This window comes from Xenopus laevis, chromosome 7L (assembly GCF_017654675.1).
Source record: "Xenopus laevis strain J_2021 chromosome 7L, Xenopus_laevis_v10.1, whole genome shotgun sequence".
NCBI lineage: Eukaryota > Metazoa > Chordata > Amphibia > Anura > Pipidae > Xenopus > Xenopus laevis.
This window is the reverse complement of record NC_054383.1, coordinates 87,765,772-87,785,958: the sequence shown is the minus strand read 5'-3', so window position 1 is coordinate 87,785,958 and position 20,187 is coordinate 87,765,772. Positions and strand designations below refer to the sequence as shown.

Here is a 20,187-nt window from a genome sequence, read left to right as displayed (position 1 = left end):
ATTAGTGATTTCTGTGAATAACTAGCAGCAATGGAGGTGCCTTAGTAGTGATTATCTCTGTCTGTGGCTTTATCAGAAATGTACGGTGAATTGTAATCCTGTACCATTACAGAATGGACATTTAAAATGCATTGGACACATAAACTTACCAGAGGAGCTCATGATGAGGCACAGGATAACCAGACCATAAAAACGTAACATGTTCCCTTTTCCGTTATTGAGATTCATATCTGGAACTATTCGCAACAGCCTTCGTTTGATATTAGTCTTTTTACTGTGCAGGTGACTGTGTTTGCTTATTTTCTTGTTTATAATACCCAACCATAGAACTCTGCAGCCCTGGTTCCTTTAAAATGCACTCAAAATAGAGAAATGATGCTCAGGTTTCTTCCACAGCCTTTATAGCACAGCAGATATGGCTACAGACGATGTCCCAACTTACCCAGATGTCACTTCTCCTCTTGACGCTTATGGGTCTATCCTTACTGTTTTTTGGTTTTCTTATGCTTTTAGTAGAGTTTTTGTCAATCATTATGGATTTCTTTTTCCATAGAGGCTTCCTTTTTAAAGCTGATTTCTTACCCATTTCCAGCCTCCCTTATCTTACAACAGGATTTGTATTCTGCTTTTATAAACTGTGTGATGTCACCTAGAATATGAGATTTCCCCCACATCTCATGAATTAGCACTCTAATGTCCACTTAATGATAATTATTTTACATGAATCACTTTGGATGTTGCACCATATTCATTGTTCAAGCATGTAAAAGCTTTGTAGTGCATTAGTAATATACTTCATTTTGTTACTAAATGCTCCACTATTTCCTAATTTAACCCTGTCCCATATTAAACTATTGTTCTAAATTGTCTATGTCTACATTTTCATTTTTGGTATTCTATGGCTATTGGCAATCACGCATGCATAGGAGCTACCAGGTATGTTATATTGCGCATGCACAAAGAAGAATATGCACTAGGGATGCCTGGGACACCAGAAGAAAGGTAAGTAAATAGCCAGCAAAGCATTAAGAGAGTGTTTTCTATGCTGCTTCAGATGTTTCAAATCACCAGCCTGTTAATTTCACTAGTGGGTGTCTAACATTTTCGCACCCCAGTGAAATGTGCTTTATGTGTCCTTTAAAGAGGCAGAGGGCTGTGAGTCTCCATTATTCAATATCAAAATAGTTATTGATGAAAGGAAACAACAAAAGAAAAACAGAGGACAAAGCAGAGGAGGATAGAAGGAGGCCAGTGCCTAGATTGTTTAATATTGTATTAGTAGTCTTATGGGTAAACAAATTCCCTGGGATTTGCACAAGTTTGTTCCAGCATCTTGATATAGTGTTGAAAGTGTATGGCAATTTTGGGGGCATAGCTTTATGACACAAGCAATTCAGAGCACCCTAATCTAAAATGGGGTATGAAAATCAAGATTTACAGGTAAGTCTGATAGTTTAGAATCTGATTTAGGTTTCAGATCTGAAACCATTTGAAGAGTCCCAGTGTAAATTTCTTAATGACTGCAGATACAAACATGAATGATTTACAGACTCATATCCCCACCCTGCATTTTGTGGTGTCAAAAAGAAAGAAAAACAATAGGAGAGCTATTTCCTAGTCAAGCACCAGGGAATAGGGAATAATGTATTTATATACATATATATTTAGGGGGCGCTGTGAAGACTGATGGGGAAAGGGCGAGTCCTTGAGGCAGGAGCTGTATGTGCGTAGGGAACACGTAAAGGGAAGGCAGGAATAGGTTGATGAGGGCGAAGAGTCAGACTGGATCAGGTGCAGAGCAGAACAGAACAGAGAGGGCGAAGATCAGGACTGGACTAGGCAGGAAGAAGAGGGCGACGACTCAGTACAGGAACAGACTGGACGGGACAGGACGGTGCGGACGTAGATCAGATCAAACTGGGGATAGAGTGCAGAAGGAGACTAGAGCAGGATAACAGAAGAATATAGCAAGAGAGGACTGGAGCAGATAGCAAGTGAGGACTAGAGCAGTATAGCAGGAGAGGACTGGAGAGCAGATAGCAAGAGATGACTGGAGAGCAGATAGCAAGTGAGGACTAGAGCAGTATAGCAGGAGAAGACTGGAGAGCAGATAGCAAGTGAGGACTAGAGCAGTATAGCAGGAGAAGACTGGAGAGCAGATAGCAAGAGAGGACTGGAGCAGATAGCAAAAGAGGACTGGAGCAGATAGCAAAAGAGGACTAGAGCAGTATAGCAGGAGAAGACTGGAGAGCAGATAGCAAGAGAGGACTGGAGCAGATAGCAAAAGAGGACTGTAGCAGATAGCAAAAGAGGATTGGAGCAGATAGCAAGAGAGTACTGGAGAGCAGGATAGCGAGAGAGGGGTACAAGGTATAAGACAGGGTCAGAAAGCAAGAATCAGGAACAGACGAGGCAAGGTCAGTACAAGGTGAAGTCAGGGCACGGTACAAGATGGAACAGGAAGCAGAAATCAGGAACAAGCAAGGCAGGGGTCAGGTCAAGGCTGATATAGTTTAAGACAAGGTGAAAGGTAGACCTGGAGCAGAACTGGGAGGGAAAGACCAGGCAGGAACAGAACAAGGAAGGATAAGGAGGAAAGGTTCAAGGTAGGACAGAACAAGGCAAGAAGGCAACAGCTGAAACCCTTCGATAGGGACAATGCCACACTGCTAGTTTGGGAAACAATGCTCTGACAAGGTGTGTTTGGAGGGTTGACCTTAAATAGGGCAGAGTCAGCCCTGATTGGCTGATTGTAACTAATCAGGTGGCAGCTGGGTTGGGGCTGCAGAGGCCAAACAGGCTGCAGCTGGGCTGGGACTGCAGAGGCCAGGTAACATATAGCAAGCAACCATACAGGCTGCTCACCTGGCCAAATGGTTAAGGCATTGAGCCAGAAACCCAAAGGTCCATGGCTTGAATCCCAGCAATACCTGACACAGTTAGACTATTAAGAATACTTCCATGGTTAGAAGCATGGGAGAATTCTAGTTCAAATTACTTCAGTGTAGGGTTTTGTTTGCCATTATTTAAAGGGAAAGGAATTTTAAAAATGAGTTGATTAGTATCCAAATGTTTTAGAAAAAAATGATAAAAACACACAAATGTGTAGCTGGTCCATTTACAACTTTAGGATTTCTCCCCTTGATATAGTCCCTAAGAAGGAGCTGGAGTACTTCAGAATGATACACCACCTGTCTGTTCCAAAAGGCTTATCACTTAAATGTATGTATGTATATTTTTATTTGTAAAGCGCTCCTCGAGGGCAAAGCACTGTACAGCAAAACAATAAATTAGTAGTAACAAACAAGGGGACATTGGAATAAAAAGTAACAATAAGTGCATTATTAGAAATACAATTCACATAAATATAAAAAATATAATTACATTACAGATTAAGTGCTCAGTGTCAAGGAAACAAAAAGGCTAGAGGACCCTACCCCGTAGGGCTTACAGTGGATGAGCACAGGTCCCTATGCTTGGGCGTCACTAAACAGACATGAGCTTGCAAGAGAGTAACTGAGCCTTATTTTCTGATTCATGCTCTGGTTTCCACCAGCTCTCTGGACTCCTTCATTTTCACAGCCCTGTCTCCATCACAGGTGCTGCATTTTGTGGGTGGTGCAGGAGAGGCTTCATTTCCTTGACAATTACTTACCGACCACATATTGCTGGTTTTGTAATTACTTTGAAAAAATCAACCCCACAAATGTTATTGAATTTTTGGGTATAACAGATTTCAGGCTAATGGCATACAGGCTCCCTGAGGGCAAACTGAGAACACCATTAATATTTGACATGCATTTTGAATAAAACAAAAGTAACATTGAAGGTGATATAATCATTGTTGGTGCTTTTGCATTCATTAAGTAGGATAATGCCCATGGGCAGAATATTTTTTAAAATTTGTGGCAGCTTTACCTGTGAGTTTAAAATCACCACTGTGTCATACAAGGCTGAGCAGGAAGACCAAAGAGAGTTTAATCATTTGGTTCTATACTGTAAGTTTACAATGGAAGATCAGTATCGCAGCAGGAATTTATGTCAATCTGGTACTTACACTGATACGGCAGGAGGGTTGGGCTTTATTGGAACAGTCACTGGTGTTCCAGATACATGGCCAGAAATGTGAAAATAGGAGGGTTTGACTAAGAACTTTGTCCTTTTGTAGCTATGTTCAATTTTAGTGGTGATATTTCAGATAGGAGAATTTTTATTTTATTTGTATTTTCAATTAATAATTTATTACAACATTTTATGTGGTCAGGTTGTTACTAGGGATACACCGAATCCACTTTTTTGGATTCAGCCGAACCCCTGAATCCTTCATGAAAGATTCGGCCGAATACCAAACTGAATCTGAACCCTAATTTGCATATGCAAATTATGGATGGGAAGGGGAAAACATTTTTTACTTCCTTGTTTTCTGACAAAAAGTCACGTGATTTCGCTCCCCACCACTAATTTGCATATGCAAATTAGGGTTCGGATTCGGTTCGGCGGGCAGAAGGATTCGGCCGAACCTGAAAAAGGCCGAATCCTGGCCGAATCCCGAACCGAATCCTGGATTCGGTGCATCCCTAGTTGTTACTGTAAGTCATTTGTTTTTTAATATCGCATGGTTTTATATATATTTATCTTTTTTGAAGTATATGGAGAATTTTTGTTGATCATGCACCCAGGCAAATGAACAATCTTTATAGAGTGTGCCGGCAAACAGATCCCTGGGGCCAGGAATGACATTTTGGATGACTTGTCATGTTTACAGTGGAGTTTTAAGGGCTGACATGACAAGTGGAGCTGGAAGGAACAATCTGTTTAGAGCATTTTTGGGGGTTGATCCAGAAACTTGGTTGACTTGTAAGCTGGGTTAAATGCTGAGAATGCAGTGGGGGGGGGGGGTTTATGACAATATCACACCCCTGCTTTCTGAGGCTGAGCAACAATGCATTCGATGCAGTTTCTTTTTCCCTAAGGTGAACAGGTGAGCCTGTGCTTAGTAATTATTTTTTAGTCAGGCAGGTGTTAAAGGGCTAGAGACTATCTTTTACTTTGACATCAGTTGCGATTCGAAGATGCGATTGGTCTGTCTGATGCATTAAAAATTCTAAGATGTATCAGCTAGACAACCGTAAATGGCTACATTTGAAGAAGATGGTTGGGATACATTGTTGCCCTGATATAACAGGGCAACAACACTGTTATTTCTTTTTTTTATCCTCAGCTCTGGTTCATCTCTGAGTGCTTTTGCAGTTATTTACTCATTTGGTTCATTAAATTTATTATACTCTTTACCAACACATGCCATTGTAGGCATTTTGATGCTTTCCTTTGTTGAAATGTATTCTACGTGTGAGGATATTATCATAATGCTAATTCCCATTGTCCACAACGATCCATGGCTTCTGCTTATTTAACTGTATAACTTGAAATCATATTCTGGAGGGAAATTCCAGACAAGGCATTGTTTGGCAACATCATATAAAATAAACTGTCTTTCATTATTTATATGTCAGTAAAATTCTTTTTATTGATCCGGCTGTTAAATTTTGATGGATAGCCTAGCTGCTTAACAAACCACAATGTTCTACCTTTGTTTTTTTCTTTTCAGTATTTTCTCTATTCTGTAGATACAGTGCTTATTGAGAAGTACTTTTTAAATGTCTTGTGTGTAAAAGGACCCCACAAAGATTTTCCCATCCACGGGGTTTGATGCCTTTAGTATTTAGGTAAAATCCACTGTAAATGTTTTCATAACCCTTAATAAAGATAACTTTATACCAAGCAATTGAACATGTTCCCCAGTTTTTAAAAGGGCTTGATCTTTTTATCAGTTGTATTAGCAGGATAAATATTTCCCGTATATTTTCCGTGGTGTAATTACTAGATACGGAACTGCTACAGAAAAATGTTCCAAAAGAAGCAGGAATGAAGAGTTCTTCTCCTTTCCATCCTGCCATTTGTATGGGGTGCTGTTTGTCCCAAATACATTCTGTATAAAAAAATATCCCTAGTTCACAGAATGAACGTAAACATATAAACATGGCCATTCTCATGGTCATGGTTCTGGGCATGTAGCCATCTATTACTTGTTATTATTTCAATATAATAATATATAATATAAAATATAAAATATAATAATTCCTTCTTGTATCTTATTCACATGGTTATAGTTTTAGGTATACAGCAATTATTTTCATTCTCATGGTCATTCTCATGGTCACAGTTCTGGGCACATGGCCATTATTTTGGTATATGTCCACAATTAGGATAATAACCAAATTCTGTCATGATTGATTATTTTATTGTTACACTAGTAAAAAAAAACTCAGCGGAGGGGGCTTTGGGACTTCATCTACAAGCAGACTTGTTGTGTAGAACCTTGTCCGCTTGATCTGGCTTTGAGAGTTCGCTGTACCTGTCCCGGGGGTCCCCCAGCTGATGTTCCTTTCAAAAGTCTGCCAAGGGAAGCTTGGCTAGACGTTGCGTTGTGTTCAATCGGTGATGTATTAATTTTCTTACAATATATTATTCTTATCTAATCTTAATCAATGTGTGTGTGAGTTTTATTTCTATCCCTGTATTTGATAAGTCTGCCAAGGAAAGCTCGGTAAGACATTTTGTGTGGGATAAGTCTGCCAAGGGAAGCTTGTAGCAAGGCATGAGAGTAGGAGTTAGTTGGCAGCGGATGTGCAATTTGTGAGGTGACAACAGATTCATGATGAAGCTAAAACATGATAAAATAAATAATGGACTAAGCCAAAATGATCAAAGTCAAGCACCAGATGCAAAAACATGATTATCATGTGAGCATTTAATAATCATTCTAAAAAAAATGACAATTAGCGGACACCAGGCCCAAATATTTTGCAGTACATACCCAGGGGTGCACTACAAAATGACTCAGTGGTAGCAAAATCAATATATTCTGGAGAACTTGGAAATAGAACTGGTGCCAGGAAATGATAAGGGTTGCAAAAAAAATGTTTATAAGCACTTGATATTCAATATTTACAATTTACGTAAAGCCATACAATGCCTAGTTCCTCATATAAAGGAGTTGTACAGAAGAACATTAGTGACTACAAACAAGAGCTATACTTTACTATCCCCATTGCAAACCCTTGGCCTAAATCAGATACTGTCAATATTGCTCCACCTTTTGCTGCGTTAACGTTTTTTTATTTTGCAGTTAACATTTACTCCTTTAATACCATTGGTAAGGTATTATGAACTCCACTGAACATAAGGCTCAGACTTGCCTACATATCAGTTCCAGAGATTTCCCATCATATTTTCTGTACAATCACAACCTAAACCTTTGTCAAAGATGTGTGCCAGTTAGACCACAAGATTCCTAAGGTAAGGAAATATGTGAGTACTGCTACTAGATACAGTCGAAATAGGAGGATGTCCAGGACATATGCAATCTGTAGCCACTCCACTTCACTGTCATGGAACTGCTTTCCACAGTTTTCCTGATGCTGATAACCTCCTGTAGGATACTATCCAGCGTGTCAGGGTTTTCTTTCATTGGCAGAATAAGCCCCATAGAGTTTGCACAGTCAGCAATATTTTTGTGGTTGTGTTTGGCCAGTTGCTCTGAAATCAAAATGAGAATAAAATCCAGTAAATGAAATTAGACTTTAGAGTTTGTTTTTTTTCAAAAAACTTGATTTGTGCGAATCGAATACAAATCAAATACAAATCAAATACAAAACAAATCAAATACAATTCAAATTTTTGGGTGGAACCATTCGATCGAATATTAGAAATTGTATTTTTTGTGTTGTATTTTTTTCTTAAAGGAAAACAACAGTTAGTTTATATCGAATTAAGTGGCAAATTAAAGAATCTGATCAAACGTGTATATATATTTAAGTAAATATTGCCCTTTTACATCTTCTGCCTTGAACTACCATTTTGTGATGGTCTCAGATGGTCTCAGAGATCACCTGATCAGAAATACTACAACTCTAACTGTAACAGGAAGAAGTGTGGATGCAAAATACAGAACTCTGTCTGTTAATTGGCTCATGTGACCTAACAAGTTTGTTTGGTTTGTTTGTGTGCACTGTGAATCATATGCTCCCAGGAGGCGGCCCTTATTTTTTCTATTTATGATTACGCAATGGCACATGCTACTAAAAAAAGTATATTATTATGAAAATGGTTATTTACCGTATATACTCGAGTATAAGCCGTCCCGAGTATAAGCCGAGGTACCTAATTTTACCTCCAAAAACTGGGAAAGCGTATTGACTCGAGTATAAGCCGAGGGTGAGAAATGCAGCAGCTTCTGGTAAGTTTCAATCAAAAAATTGAGGGTTTCTGCTCCCATTGGAGGTGCCAGCGTCTCGTTTTTGGATGCCGGCGACCATTCTTGGACGCCGGCGAATATTCTTGGAGACTATTCTTGGACGTGGCGACTATTCTTGGGCGCCGGGCGACTATTCTTAGACGCTGGCGACTATTCTTAGACGCCGGCGACCGTTTTTGGGCTTGACCCGAGTATAAGCCGAGGTACAGTTTTTCAGCATATTTTGGGGGCTGAAAAACTCGGCTTATACTCGAGTATATACGGTACATAAAGCTGGCTTTTACATATAAGCTGTTTTATGCAATAAATATATTTATAGAGACCTACATTGTTTGAGGGGTATAGTTTCCTTTAAATAACCTCCATATCAAATTGTGAGTATATTCCAATTAAAAAATTCACATGAATTCGAAATTCAACCTTTCATAAATGGGCCTCCTAATGTAATGAAAGGATGTATAAAACTATTTCATAGACTTTATGGCTATTATTTTATATTACATTGTAGGAAAAATGTTAATTCCAGTTTTGTGAGTTTCTTTGTAAGTTGTCAGAGCCAGTTGGCCCTTGAGCAAATTGATACCGTGGAAAAATGTAATTCTACATTTGCAAATGTAATTTCTATGGAATGCAGTATCTGTCTGGCTGTCATATTCTCTGTAATACTGGTTCTGACTCTTGGAACAAAGCAGCAAAAGCCAGCTGATTAACAATCCGGGAAGAGAACTGACTTCTGCTACATTATTTCAAGAATTAGGACCGGAGTACAGAAAGGAGTAAACAAATACTGCTTTCAATAGCAATTATATTTACAAACAACTAAACCATTAAACATTTTTGGAAAATTTGTTTAGGATTATATTGTCTTTCACTGTGCAAAAAACTGTTTTTGAATGGAGATCCCTCTTTAAAAAATGGGATAAATAGAATATGAGGATATTAGTAGTTACCTTGTAGTTCCAGGACCTAAGGCCTTATGGTCATAGAACTGCTCAGTACCTTTAATTATACTTATAATTGCTGTACTTACTACATTGTATAGTCAAACCAATGCCATAAAGGCCATGTTACATGTTGCTGCCCACAAACCTTAACGAATTATTAAAATGAACATCGTGGACATTTATAGATAAACCCCCTTATTATTACACTGCGCTTTTGAAGTTTCATAAAACTGGATAGTCTTTTACTAATACAGGTATGGGACCTATTATCCAGAATGCGCGGGATCTGGGGTTTTCCGGATTATGGATCTTCCTGTAATTTGGATCTTCATGCCTTAAATCTACTAGAAAATCATGTAAACATTAAGGGCCACATTTATCAAGGGTCAAATCTCGAGGGTTAATAAACCCTCGAAGTTAAATCCTTTGAATTTGAATATCAAATTTGAAGGAATTAGCGCAAATGCTTCGATAGAATGATCAAAGTAAAAATCGTTCGATCGAACAATAAAATCCTTCGAATTGAACAATCCGAACGATTTTAAGTGATCGATCGAAGGATTTTTATTCAATCAAATGGTCGAATAGTCTAAAGATTTTTACTTCGAATCATTCTAATCATTCAATTGGATTGAATTTGATCGAATTTGACCCATTCGATGGTCGAAGTACCCAAAAAAATACTTCAAAATTCAAATTTTTTTTCATTCGAATCCTTCACTCGAGCTTAGTAAATCTGCCCCTCAATAAACCCAATAAACTGGTTTTGCTTCCAATAAGGATTAATTATATCTTAGTTGGGATCAAGTACAAGCTACTGTTTTATTATTACAGAGAAAAAGGAAATTATTTAAAAAATTTGGATTATTTGGATAAAACGGAGTCTATGGGCAACAGCCTTTCTGTAATTTGGAGCTGGGTTTCCGGAAAACCGATCCTATACCTGTACATGCTTAGTCTGGATTTTTATATAAAATGTCAAATACTGCTCACCTGTGCTGGTTTGCTCAAATTCTTGTGATGTAAAAGAACTACTTTTCTTTGATAGTTTAAACATCTTATGGTTTCTGATGCACAGTAAGCCAGTGATCTTCTCCAAGATCAGTCTCTCTATCCACTTGGGAATTTTAGGCTGTAGATGTTGCTTATTATATATTTGTAGAGCCATACAGACTATAAAATATATTTCTAGCACACAGAAAATAAAGTAAGTTCGATCTCTGATTCTAGCTAGCTAGCACAGAGACTAACAGTAGGTTAGATGTGTGCTTACCAATCAGTGGCGTTCCCGTGGATGTCACAGGTAAATTATCGGATACAATAATAAGAAAGACCCAAAAGCAGGGTGATCTTGAAAGAAATTCTTTCTCCACTCTCTGGTGGTTGATAAAATCCAAGGACATCTAGAGCCATGAGAAATGCACTAGGCATCAGGTTCACTACATAAAAAAGAGGTCTTCTTCTGATCACCACCTACAGTAGAATGCATTAAATGAGCAGCAGTTTTGATACTGCATTTTGATTTGTAATAACTTAAGTAATGTGTGTAAATGCTTTATCAATAGAGAAATCTGAGGATAATCCCCAGAGCAATAGGCTACACAAACAAATTAAGGAAGCGACACGGATCAATACCTACAATAAAATGCATCAACTGAGGAACAGTCCTCATATAGCATTTTATTTGGCTTTGGAATGAAACGTATATAACCATGTTATAAATAGGGGGGTTCTCAGGAGTGTTTCAGAGGTGTAAAACAATATGCTTCTCAAACGAATTGCAACCTAAATACTCCTAATATCTTAATTCTAAGCACCCAAAACTATTCTGTTAAAGATACACTCAAGTCAATTAGCAGGTGAATTAACTGAAATGAAATATGTGTAATATATAATATGAAGAAACTAAATCATCAATAAAATACCCATACTATAATCATTAAGAGTATTAATCCAAATACTGTGTTTAATAATATTGATTGTGCCAAGGCTGCTACAAATAAAGTGTGTATCACAGTCTTTATGGAAAGAGAATACACATGGCAACAGTAGTTCACCTTTAAGCTGAGTTTTAGTATGGCTTATTCTTTGCAACCTTTCAGTTGGTATTCTTTTTTTTTATAGTTTTTAAATATTTTGCCTTCCTTTTCTGTTTCCAATGTGCAATTTAAAATGATATCTGTTTGTCAGGTCACTGGCTGCCAACACTGGCCCTGGATGCCAAAAAAATGTACAGCTACAATTTTATTATTATTGTTACTTTTCATTACTTCCTCTCCTACTCGTTTTCCAGTCTCTCATTCAAATCACTGCCTGGTTGCTAAAGTAAATTTGACCCTAACCATTCAATAGCTGCTAAAATTCCAAACTGAAGAGCTGACGAAAAATAACGTTGAGTTAGTAAAAAAAATTCACAAATAACTAGAGATGGGCGAATTTATTCGCGTTTCGCCGCTTGACTTTAATGGGCGTCAGAATTGTCACCAGCGTCGGAATTATCAAAAATATGTTGCCGCTGGTGCCAAAATTCGTGTTTCGCAAATTTTTCGCCGTTATGCAAATTTCACAGGAAATTCGCGTATTTTTCGGCGAAACGGGAGAAATTCGCCCATCACTACAAATAATGTAAAATAAAATTGGAAACATGCATTTGGTCATATGCAGCTCTCATTGAGGCTCATTTATCAACACTGGGCAAATTTGCCCATAGGCAGTTACCTATAGCAACCAATCAGTGATTAGCTTTTTAAAGTCAGCTGTAAGCAGTACAAATGAATGCAGCAATCTGATTGGTTGTCATGGGTTACTGCCCATGGGCAAATTTGCCCAGTGTTGATAAATGACCCCCATTGTCTATCATTATTACCCATTTACCCATTTACCTCATATTCATTGATTTTCATTGACATATTTATTTGTGGAACTATGATTCCATATACATCACATATTACTTCATGGCCCTAAATTCATCTATGGTTTATCCAAAGGACATTGTGAAACTCATTTTTCAGTAGTTGTGTTATATGTCATTCACCTTCATAATTTGAGCTTTTGTCAAAACCCTCTGAAAAAAAACATCACAAAGGCTATTAACATCTTTAAATGCCTCTGCCATTGACTCCTACATGATCTCAACATGTTTTAGATGTATTTTCAGATTCACACTATTTCCAGGGTCGGGGTATAATAAATCTCGAAAATTTAGAGGTTTTTTTTTTGACCAAAAAAATAAACTTGAAAACTTTCATGGAAAACACTACTTGATCCTTAATAAATAATCCATTATGTGTTTCATAAAGAAAACATAAGCAGCTCATCCATTATGTGCTTCATAGTGGGTAAATACAGCGGGTAGGAAAAAATAAAATGTAAATTTCAATGCATACAGACATTTTGCCACATAGAAGCAATATAAAGGACCGTACTTTGGACCAGATGAATGTGGGAATAAGCAAGTATGATATATTAAGAGCAATGTCCTGAATTAAATTTATGTCTATTCACAATTTATTGACAGCAACAGATATATTTATCAAAGCATGAATCACAAGCTCATTCCAGCTCATGAGAGTGGGATTCCACTATTCTATATTAATTTCTATGGCATTTTTGAAGCATATTTATCAATAAACAGATGCAACTTAAAATTCACCTCTTCATGAACATTTAAAACCCCATAGAAATGAATATAGAGTGGTGGAAATTCACTTTGGTGATCTGTGGCAGGCTCTGGTTTCACTCTTTGATGAATATGCCTCCCAGCCTTAGCAGAGTGATTGAGTTTGTGCTCAATTTAAAGTATTTTATTTCAGTACAGGTCACTGTGTTAATAACAAGATGGATCAAAGGAAAAATCTTTATGATTTCACAGAAATTTTAGCATTGAGACTGGTTGAAGAAAAAAGGGGGTGCCAAAATTTTAGCACCCCCAAATGATTCTATTTACTTACCTGACCCCCCGAACTGGTGCTCCTATCAGGAGAAAACTGCACCATGGAGAGAGGTGGGCATTGTAAGTACTATCTGTGTTTTTGTTGGTTATGTTCAATTGTTCCATTGTTCCAATTTTCAGAGGGATTTGAAAAAACTGGATTAGTGGCGAGCGAATCTGTCTTTATAAATTCACAAATTTTTTTTTTTACACGCAACATTTTTTTGACACAGTTTCAAGAAAAAAAATTGCAAATGGTGAAATGTGGAATTTCGCCGTAAATCCATAGCTGGCGGAAAAAAATCGATCATCACTAAACTGGAGGTCTATTCCAGTTTGCACAACCATGGGCATGCATATATGCTACTTTACATGTGCTAATGAACAGACCCAAGGCGAGAGGTAAAATATGGTAAACAGAAATATGTATTCACATTTATTTTCCACTTTATTAGTGTCACAACCTCTACGTAGGGCCGCTGTGGAGAGACTTGTGGTTGGGAGCCTAAAGGCTGGGTAACCAGGTGTATAGCCATAAACAGTTTAACTGAGACCAGAGGCCATGTTAATGTGAAGTGAGTTTTAATAGAATAGGTGCAACCAGAATAACAGGTGCAAAGGGAAACTTGAATATACATACAAACAAAAACGTTTGTGCATTAGATAGACCAGCTAATTCCACTGCAGTTTTTGGTAGAAATAAATTGAGAGGCTAGTACAGTAGGCCCATTGTTTTGCCAAAAGAAATGAAAAAATGTGTAAAGTATACGGTGGAAAAGAAAGCATGATGGATAACAAGAAATGTATTATTGACCATGGATAGAAGAACAGCAAAAGAGAGAGGGGCGAGGAAAGATGTGTCGCTTTTTGTCTTGTGGGAGGTGTATAGGGCATATTGTTCCTTGGTGGAATTATCATGATCCATTTATACAATTCAACGCGTATTCTGTAAATATAACACTGACAGGGGTAAGGTTGTAACCATGAGTTTAGTGCAATAGTCTTGAGCAAGTTCACTATTGATACTCACAGCTCTTGAATATGTATATCTGGGACCCAGATGCGGTTAGTTGGAATGGCAATTCTCTTTATGTTGCCAAACATTTCTGGATTCCACATCAAATGCTCATCAGTCCAGCTCTACAGAGAATGACAATAAATATGCAGGATTTTTTGTAAAATACAAGAGACATACAGTTAGTAAATGTCTATTCTTTCTTATATTTCTTTAAATAGTACAGCATACATCTAACTACTTCTGTGCATTCAAAAATGTCTTGTTATGATTAAACACCTTACAGCATCAAAGTTCATTTTTACATTCTATTGAATAACAGCGATATGTATTATTATATGTTTCCCTTCGGTGTGTTTAGCCTTATGTTGGTCCTTAAACATGGAAGTCATTTCCCAGTGACTGAATCAAAAGCAGAAAAAGTGATCCGTCTAAGGTCACCAGAACGGGACTTTGCTGAAAATTCAGATTCCATACCAACCTGACGATACCATATGTAGTTTGCCAATAACTGATTCTTTTCATCCTGGGAAAAATATGAATAGAACAAAGAAGGGAGTTAAAGTTTTATGGAAAGATAAAATATTAAGGTACCATTTAATCCATTCATTATTATTCTCATGAGTATAGACATATTTATCAAAATATCAAGACACTGGGAGGCCCATTTATCAAAGATTTTGAATTCATATGAATTTTTTTTAATTCAAATATATTCACAATTCAACTGGGAGGTTATCTAAGTAAAAAGTGAATGTCTAATATTCGATCGAATGGTTCCGACCTGAAAATTTGAATCGTATTCGATTTGTACGAATCAACTTTTTTTTCTCGAAAAAAACTTGAATTTCAGGAGGGCTATTGTAACGTACTCGTCTATTAGGAACCTTAGAAGCAGTGGGTACACTCAGATGCACAGGGCACCCCTGTGGATTCTGGTGTTCACTACGGCCCTTTTTGGTCCCTGGGCTTTCCGCTGCTGAACCATCAAGGAGTTAGTGCGTAAATTAATAAGTCCAGAAACTAGGTACCGGCAAGTTTAAGGCAAATCGTAGGAAAAGGATCAAGGCAGGTGGCAAGAACCCGAAGTCAAAAAACAGGCAGGAGTCAAAAAACAGGAATTCAAAACAGCAGAAACGCTTCAGCAGGATCTGTAAACAGAAGCCAGCTTGGGCAATGTCAAAATGGAGGATAGGCTTTTTAAAAGGAATTTGGCGCCAAAAATTAAATTCTGCGGCAAAAGATGACTTCATGATGCTTGGCGTCAAAGCGTGAGTATGATGACGCTCAGCGGCAAGTGCCAGGCAAACCGAAGGCAGCATCACTTCAAGACGCATGACAACAGAGCTGGATATGCCTGAAGATAAGGACGCCAGAGAATCTCCCGGCATGTCTTACAGCTATTAACATCTCCAAATGGCTCAACGGACCTCTGCCATTGACTTGTACATGAACTCAGCAGGTGGCAAATATTCGAATTAGCACTGTTTCCATGGTTGAGGTGTGATAAATCTCACATTCAAATATACATTTTATTCGAATGTGGGAATTTTGACACTCGAAAATTCAAATTACTTTTTGACGCTTGATAAATCTGCCCCTACACTGTCCCTTAATATGCTTGACAAAGAGGCTTACACTGAAACGTTGCACCTTCGCAAATGACTGTAGCAAGGGCTTGTCCCTGCTTGGATTTGACCTGAGTGCCAGTGAAATTCTTTGGGGCAAATTCACTAAGTTTCGTAGTTGCGCCAGCGTCGGCTTCGCCACACTTCGCCAGGCGAATTTTCGCCAGCGCTACGCAAATTTACTAAAATCCGAAGTTGCGCTCAGGGGAAACAAAAGGTTGCGAAGTTGCACTTGTGTTAATTCGCCAGGCAAAGCGAAGTTACGCTAGCGATGCTTAATTTGCATACGGCGACAAATTGAATTTACAATGGAGGTATATGTAGCATCACTACACAAGTATGGGAAATATTCAAAACATCAAAGAAATTTTTTATTTTGCCCTACACATGTGCCCACTGTATAGTTAAGGTGCCATGAGTTAGGAAATGTAGGGGGGAAGGAGGGTAGCCCCAAAAAAAATTTCGATCTTTTTCAGCCTATCACCCATAAAAAAAGAAAAAACGCCAGCGTTTTTTGGGACTTTGAAAAAATTTCAACTTTTTTTGAAGCAATCCCTATCTACTCTATTGCACTTCACCTGGTCTGAGATGGCGAAGGAAGTCTAGCGTAAAAGGTAGCGTTCAGAAAAATGCGCGCGTTAGTGAATTTGCGTAGTTACATCCATTGCGCAAATTCGGCAGGCGTAAGGGTGCGAAGTAACACTAGTGAATTTACGCCAGTGTCTGTTAGTGAATCGGCGAATTAACGAAAATGCGCTACGCTATCGAATAAACGCTAGCTTTAGGCGCTTCGTCCTTTAGTGAATTTGCCCCTTTGTACCGTGATATGTTTCTCCCAGGGCAATAAATAAGTATTCACCCCAAATCTCACTAGGATGAGCATTACTGTCCCCCCCCCGTTTACTCAAAAAAATATTTCACTTGTCCATTTTTCTGTATGAGAATATCCTAAACTTGTACTTTCAGGCAAATTTAATACAGGGTGATTTTAGATATTTATAGGTGCACATTAAGGGGCAAATTCACTAACCGGCAAAAATTCGGCAGCGCTGGCTTCGCTCACATTGCAACAGTTCGCCAGGAGTAAATTCACCTGGACAACGCTAATTCACGAAGATCCGAAGTTGCGCACAGGGTACAGAACACTGGCGAAATTACGCCAGCCAAATTACGCTCAGCAGTTCGAAATTACGGTAGCGTTGGCTAATTAGCATACGGCATGCAGTTAAAGTACAATGGACGTATATGCTGCAGCAATGCAAAGTTGCACCAGTCTATCTCCTTGGCGAAATTGACGCCAGCTACCATTAGTAAATCTGTGAATTGCCCTTTAGTAAATTTCCCCCTAAGGCTACCAAAAAAATGCAGTGGGCGGAACACAATTATACCAAGTACCATTGCCACTATAGAGGAGCTATTGTTTAAAAAAAATTATGTTTCATGAAATGTGCTCACTGTTTTCTTGCATCAGCTGGATTTTTTCCTTGTCCAGAATTTTTTTCCTTTTTGAGAAATGAAAAGCTCCCCAGGTTTGAAGTGGAAAGCTTTTTATTTTTTGGAATGAAAAATCACAGTCGTATGTGAGCAGTGCAACAAACTCAAGCAAGTTAAAGAATTCACATTTTCTGATACTGATTCACCCTCTTCTGACCATTTATTGATAATAAATCAGCCTCTTAGTGTCTTTTATTGCATAACCCAAAGCCATGATCCTAGCAGTGATGTAATAATGTTTTACTATGATGCAATCACAGAAACAGAAAACAAGAATGCTAAATGCAAGCAACAACAGCCAAGGAAAGAGAAAATATCTTACCACATTTAAGATTGCATATATTGTAATATCTATGGCCACGATTGTGGGATCTGCCCAGTTCTTCACTGGCCTTATGTCCTTCTGGTACCCTTTGAACAATTGATCATATAGCTGCAATGAGGCTGACTTGAAGGAATTACTGCTCCTGTTCTCTTGAAGTAGAAGAAAACCACACATATCAGGGGGAGATCTGACACAATTTCTGCCATTATCCTATATGATGCTGTGAGGGCCACTAACACAATGGGGCAAATTTACTACAGGGCCTCGGAAGGCTCCGCCACACTTCGCACAACTTTGCTAACGTTAATTCGCAGCAAATACGCTTATTTATCGAAATGCAATGTTACGCCTCACAGATGAACGATGGCGAAGTTTTGTCAGTGAGGGCATTTCTGAGCACATTTTTGCTAGTGTTACTTTGTTCCTATCGAAACTTCGTTAACACACCTACACTTATGTCAATTTAAATAGGGCGGGTACATATAGGTCATATATACAGTGGTGTGCAAAACTATTTGCCCCCTTCCTGATTTCTTATTCTTTTGCATGTTTGTCACACTTAAATGTTTCTGCTCATCAAAAACCGTTAACTATTAGTCAAAGATAACATAATTGAACACAAAATGCAGTTTTTAAATGAAGGTTTACGTTATTAAGGGAGAAAAAAAACTCCAAATCTACATGGGCCTGTGTGAAAAAGTGATTGCCCCCCTTGTTAAAAAATAACTTAACTGTGGTTTATCACACCTGAGTTCAATTTCAAAGGTTATAAAGCCATTTCTAAAGCCTTGGGACTCCAGCGAACCACAGTGAGAGCCATTATCCACAAATGGCAAAAACATGGAACAGTGGTGAACCTTCCCAGGAGTGGCCGGCCGACCAAAATGACCCCAAGAGCGCAGAGACAACTCATCCGAGAGGCCACAAAAGACCCCAGGACAACATCTAAAGAACTGCAGGCCTCACTTGCCTCAATTAAGGTCAGTGTTCATGACTCCACCATAAGAAAGAGACTGGGCAAAAACGGCCTGCATGGCAGATTTCCAAGGCGCAAACCACTTTTAAGCAAAAAGAACATTAAGGCTCGTCTCAATTTTGCTAAAAAAACATCTCAATGATTGCCAAGACTTTTGGGAAAATACCTTGTGGACCGACGAGACAAAAGTTGAACTTTTTGGAAGGTGCGCGTCCTGTTACATCTGGCGTAAAAGTAACACAGCATTTCAGAAAAAGAACATCGTACCAACAGTAAAATATGGTGGTGGTAGTGTGATGGTCTGGGGTTGTTTTGCTGCTTCAGGACCTGGAAGACTTGCTGTGATAGATGGAACCATGAATTCTACTGTCTACCAAAAAATCCTGAAGGAGAATGTCCGGCCATCTGTTCGTCAACTCAAGCTGAAGCGATCTTGGGTGCTGCAGCAGGACAATGACCCAAAACACACCAGCAAATCCACCTCTGAATGGCTGAAGAAAAACAAAATGAAGACTTTGGAGTGGCCTAGTCAAAGTCCTGACCTGAATCCTATTGAGATGTTGTGGCATGACCTTAAAAAGGCGGTTCATGCTAGAAAACCCTCAAATAAAGCTGAATTACAACAATTCTGCAAAGATGAGTGGGCCAAAATTCCTCCAGAGCGCTGTAAAAGACTCGTTGCAAGTTATCGCAAACGCTTGATTGCAGTTATTGCTGCTAAGGGTGGCCCAACCAGTTATTAGGTTCAGGGGGCAATTACTTTTTCACACAGGTTTGGATTTCTTTTCTCCCTAAATAATAAAAACCCTCATTTAAAAATTGCATTTTGTGTTTACTTGTGTTATCTTTGTGTTATCGTTATTTTGTGTGACAAACATGCAAAAGAATAAGAAATCAGGAAGAGGGCAAATAGTTTTTCACACCACTGTATGTCTTTATTAGAGACTTTGGTTAAAATGCTTGAAGAGGCCACTTATTATTAAAAATGTCCAAGGAAGCAAAATAAAAAAAGCACCCTCTATTGTCCTAGACATTAGCCCACCCTAAAACAAATGTGGCATGAGCTTCAAATGGTTAAAAAAATATATTTAAAGGGATACTGTCATGGGAAAAAACATTTTTTCAAAATGAATCAGTTAATAGTGCTGCTCCAGCAGAATTCTGCACTGAAATCCATTTCTCAAAAGAGCAAACAGATTTTTTTATATTCAATTTTGAAATATGACATGGGGCTAGACATTTTGTCAATTTCCCAGCTGCCCCTGGTCATGTGACTTGTGCCTGCACTTTAGGAGGGAAATGCTTTCTTGCAGGCTGCTGTTTTTCCTTCTCAATGTAACTGAATGTGTCTCAGTGGGACATGGGTTTTACTATTGAGTGTTGTTCTTAGATCTACCAGGCAGCTGTTATCTTGTGTTAGGGAGCTGCTATCTGGTTACCTTCCCATTGTTCTTTTGTTTGGCTGCTGGGGGGGGAAAGGGAGGGGGGTGATATCACTCCAACTTGCAGTACAGCAGTAAAGAGTGATTGAAGTTTATCAGAGCACAAGTCACATGA

The 20,187-nt window shown here is 38.5% G+C and overlaps 1 protein-coding gene across 1 annotated transcript; it reads right to left on the bottom strand.

Moving 5' to 3' along the window:
• Nucleotides 1-14,106: 14,106 nt before the first annotated feature.
• Nucleotides 14,107-17,936, bottom strand: LOC108696510 (5-hydroxytryptamine receptor 3A). Its single transcript, XM_018225948.2, has 3 exons — nt 17,652-17,936; nt 14,689-14,733; nt 14,107-14,332 (listed from the first exon to the last, which is right to left on the bottom strand). The coding sequence occupies exons 1-3, from the start codon at nt 17,826-17,828 to the stop codon at nt 14,219-14,221; spliced, it is 336 nt and encodes a 111-aa protein (XP_018081437.1). The 5' UTR covers nt 17,829-17,936; the 3' UTR covers nt 14,107-14,218.
• Between the last annotated feature and the right edge of the window lie 2,251 nt (nt 17,937-20,187).

Excerpts from the sequence above, each read along its gene's own strand:
- LOC108696510 (XM_018225948.2), bottom strand. The coding sequence starts at position 17,828 with ATGTGTGGTTTTCTTCTACTTCAAGAGAACAGGAGCAGTAATTCCTTC. Across the intron at positions 14,734-17,651 it reads TATATGCAATCTTAAATGTG|GATGAAAAGAATCAGTTATT; the intron begins GTAAGATATTTT and ends TATTTTTCCCAG. Across the intron at positions 14,333-14,688 it reads ACTACATATGGTATCGTCAG|AGCTGGACTGATGAGCATTT; the intron begins GTTGGTATGGAA and ends CATTCTCTGTAG.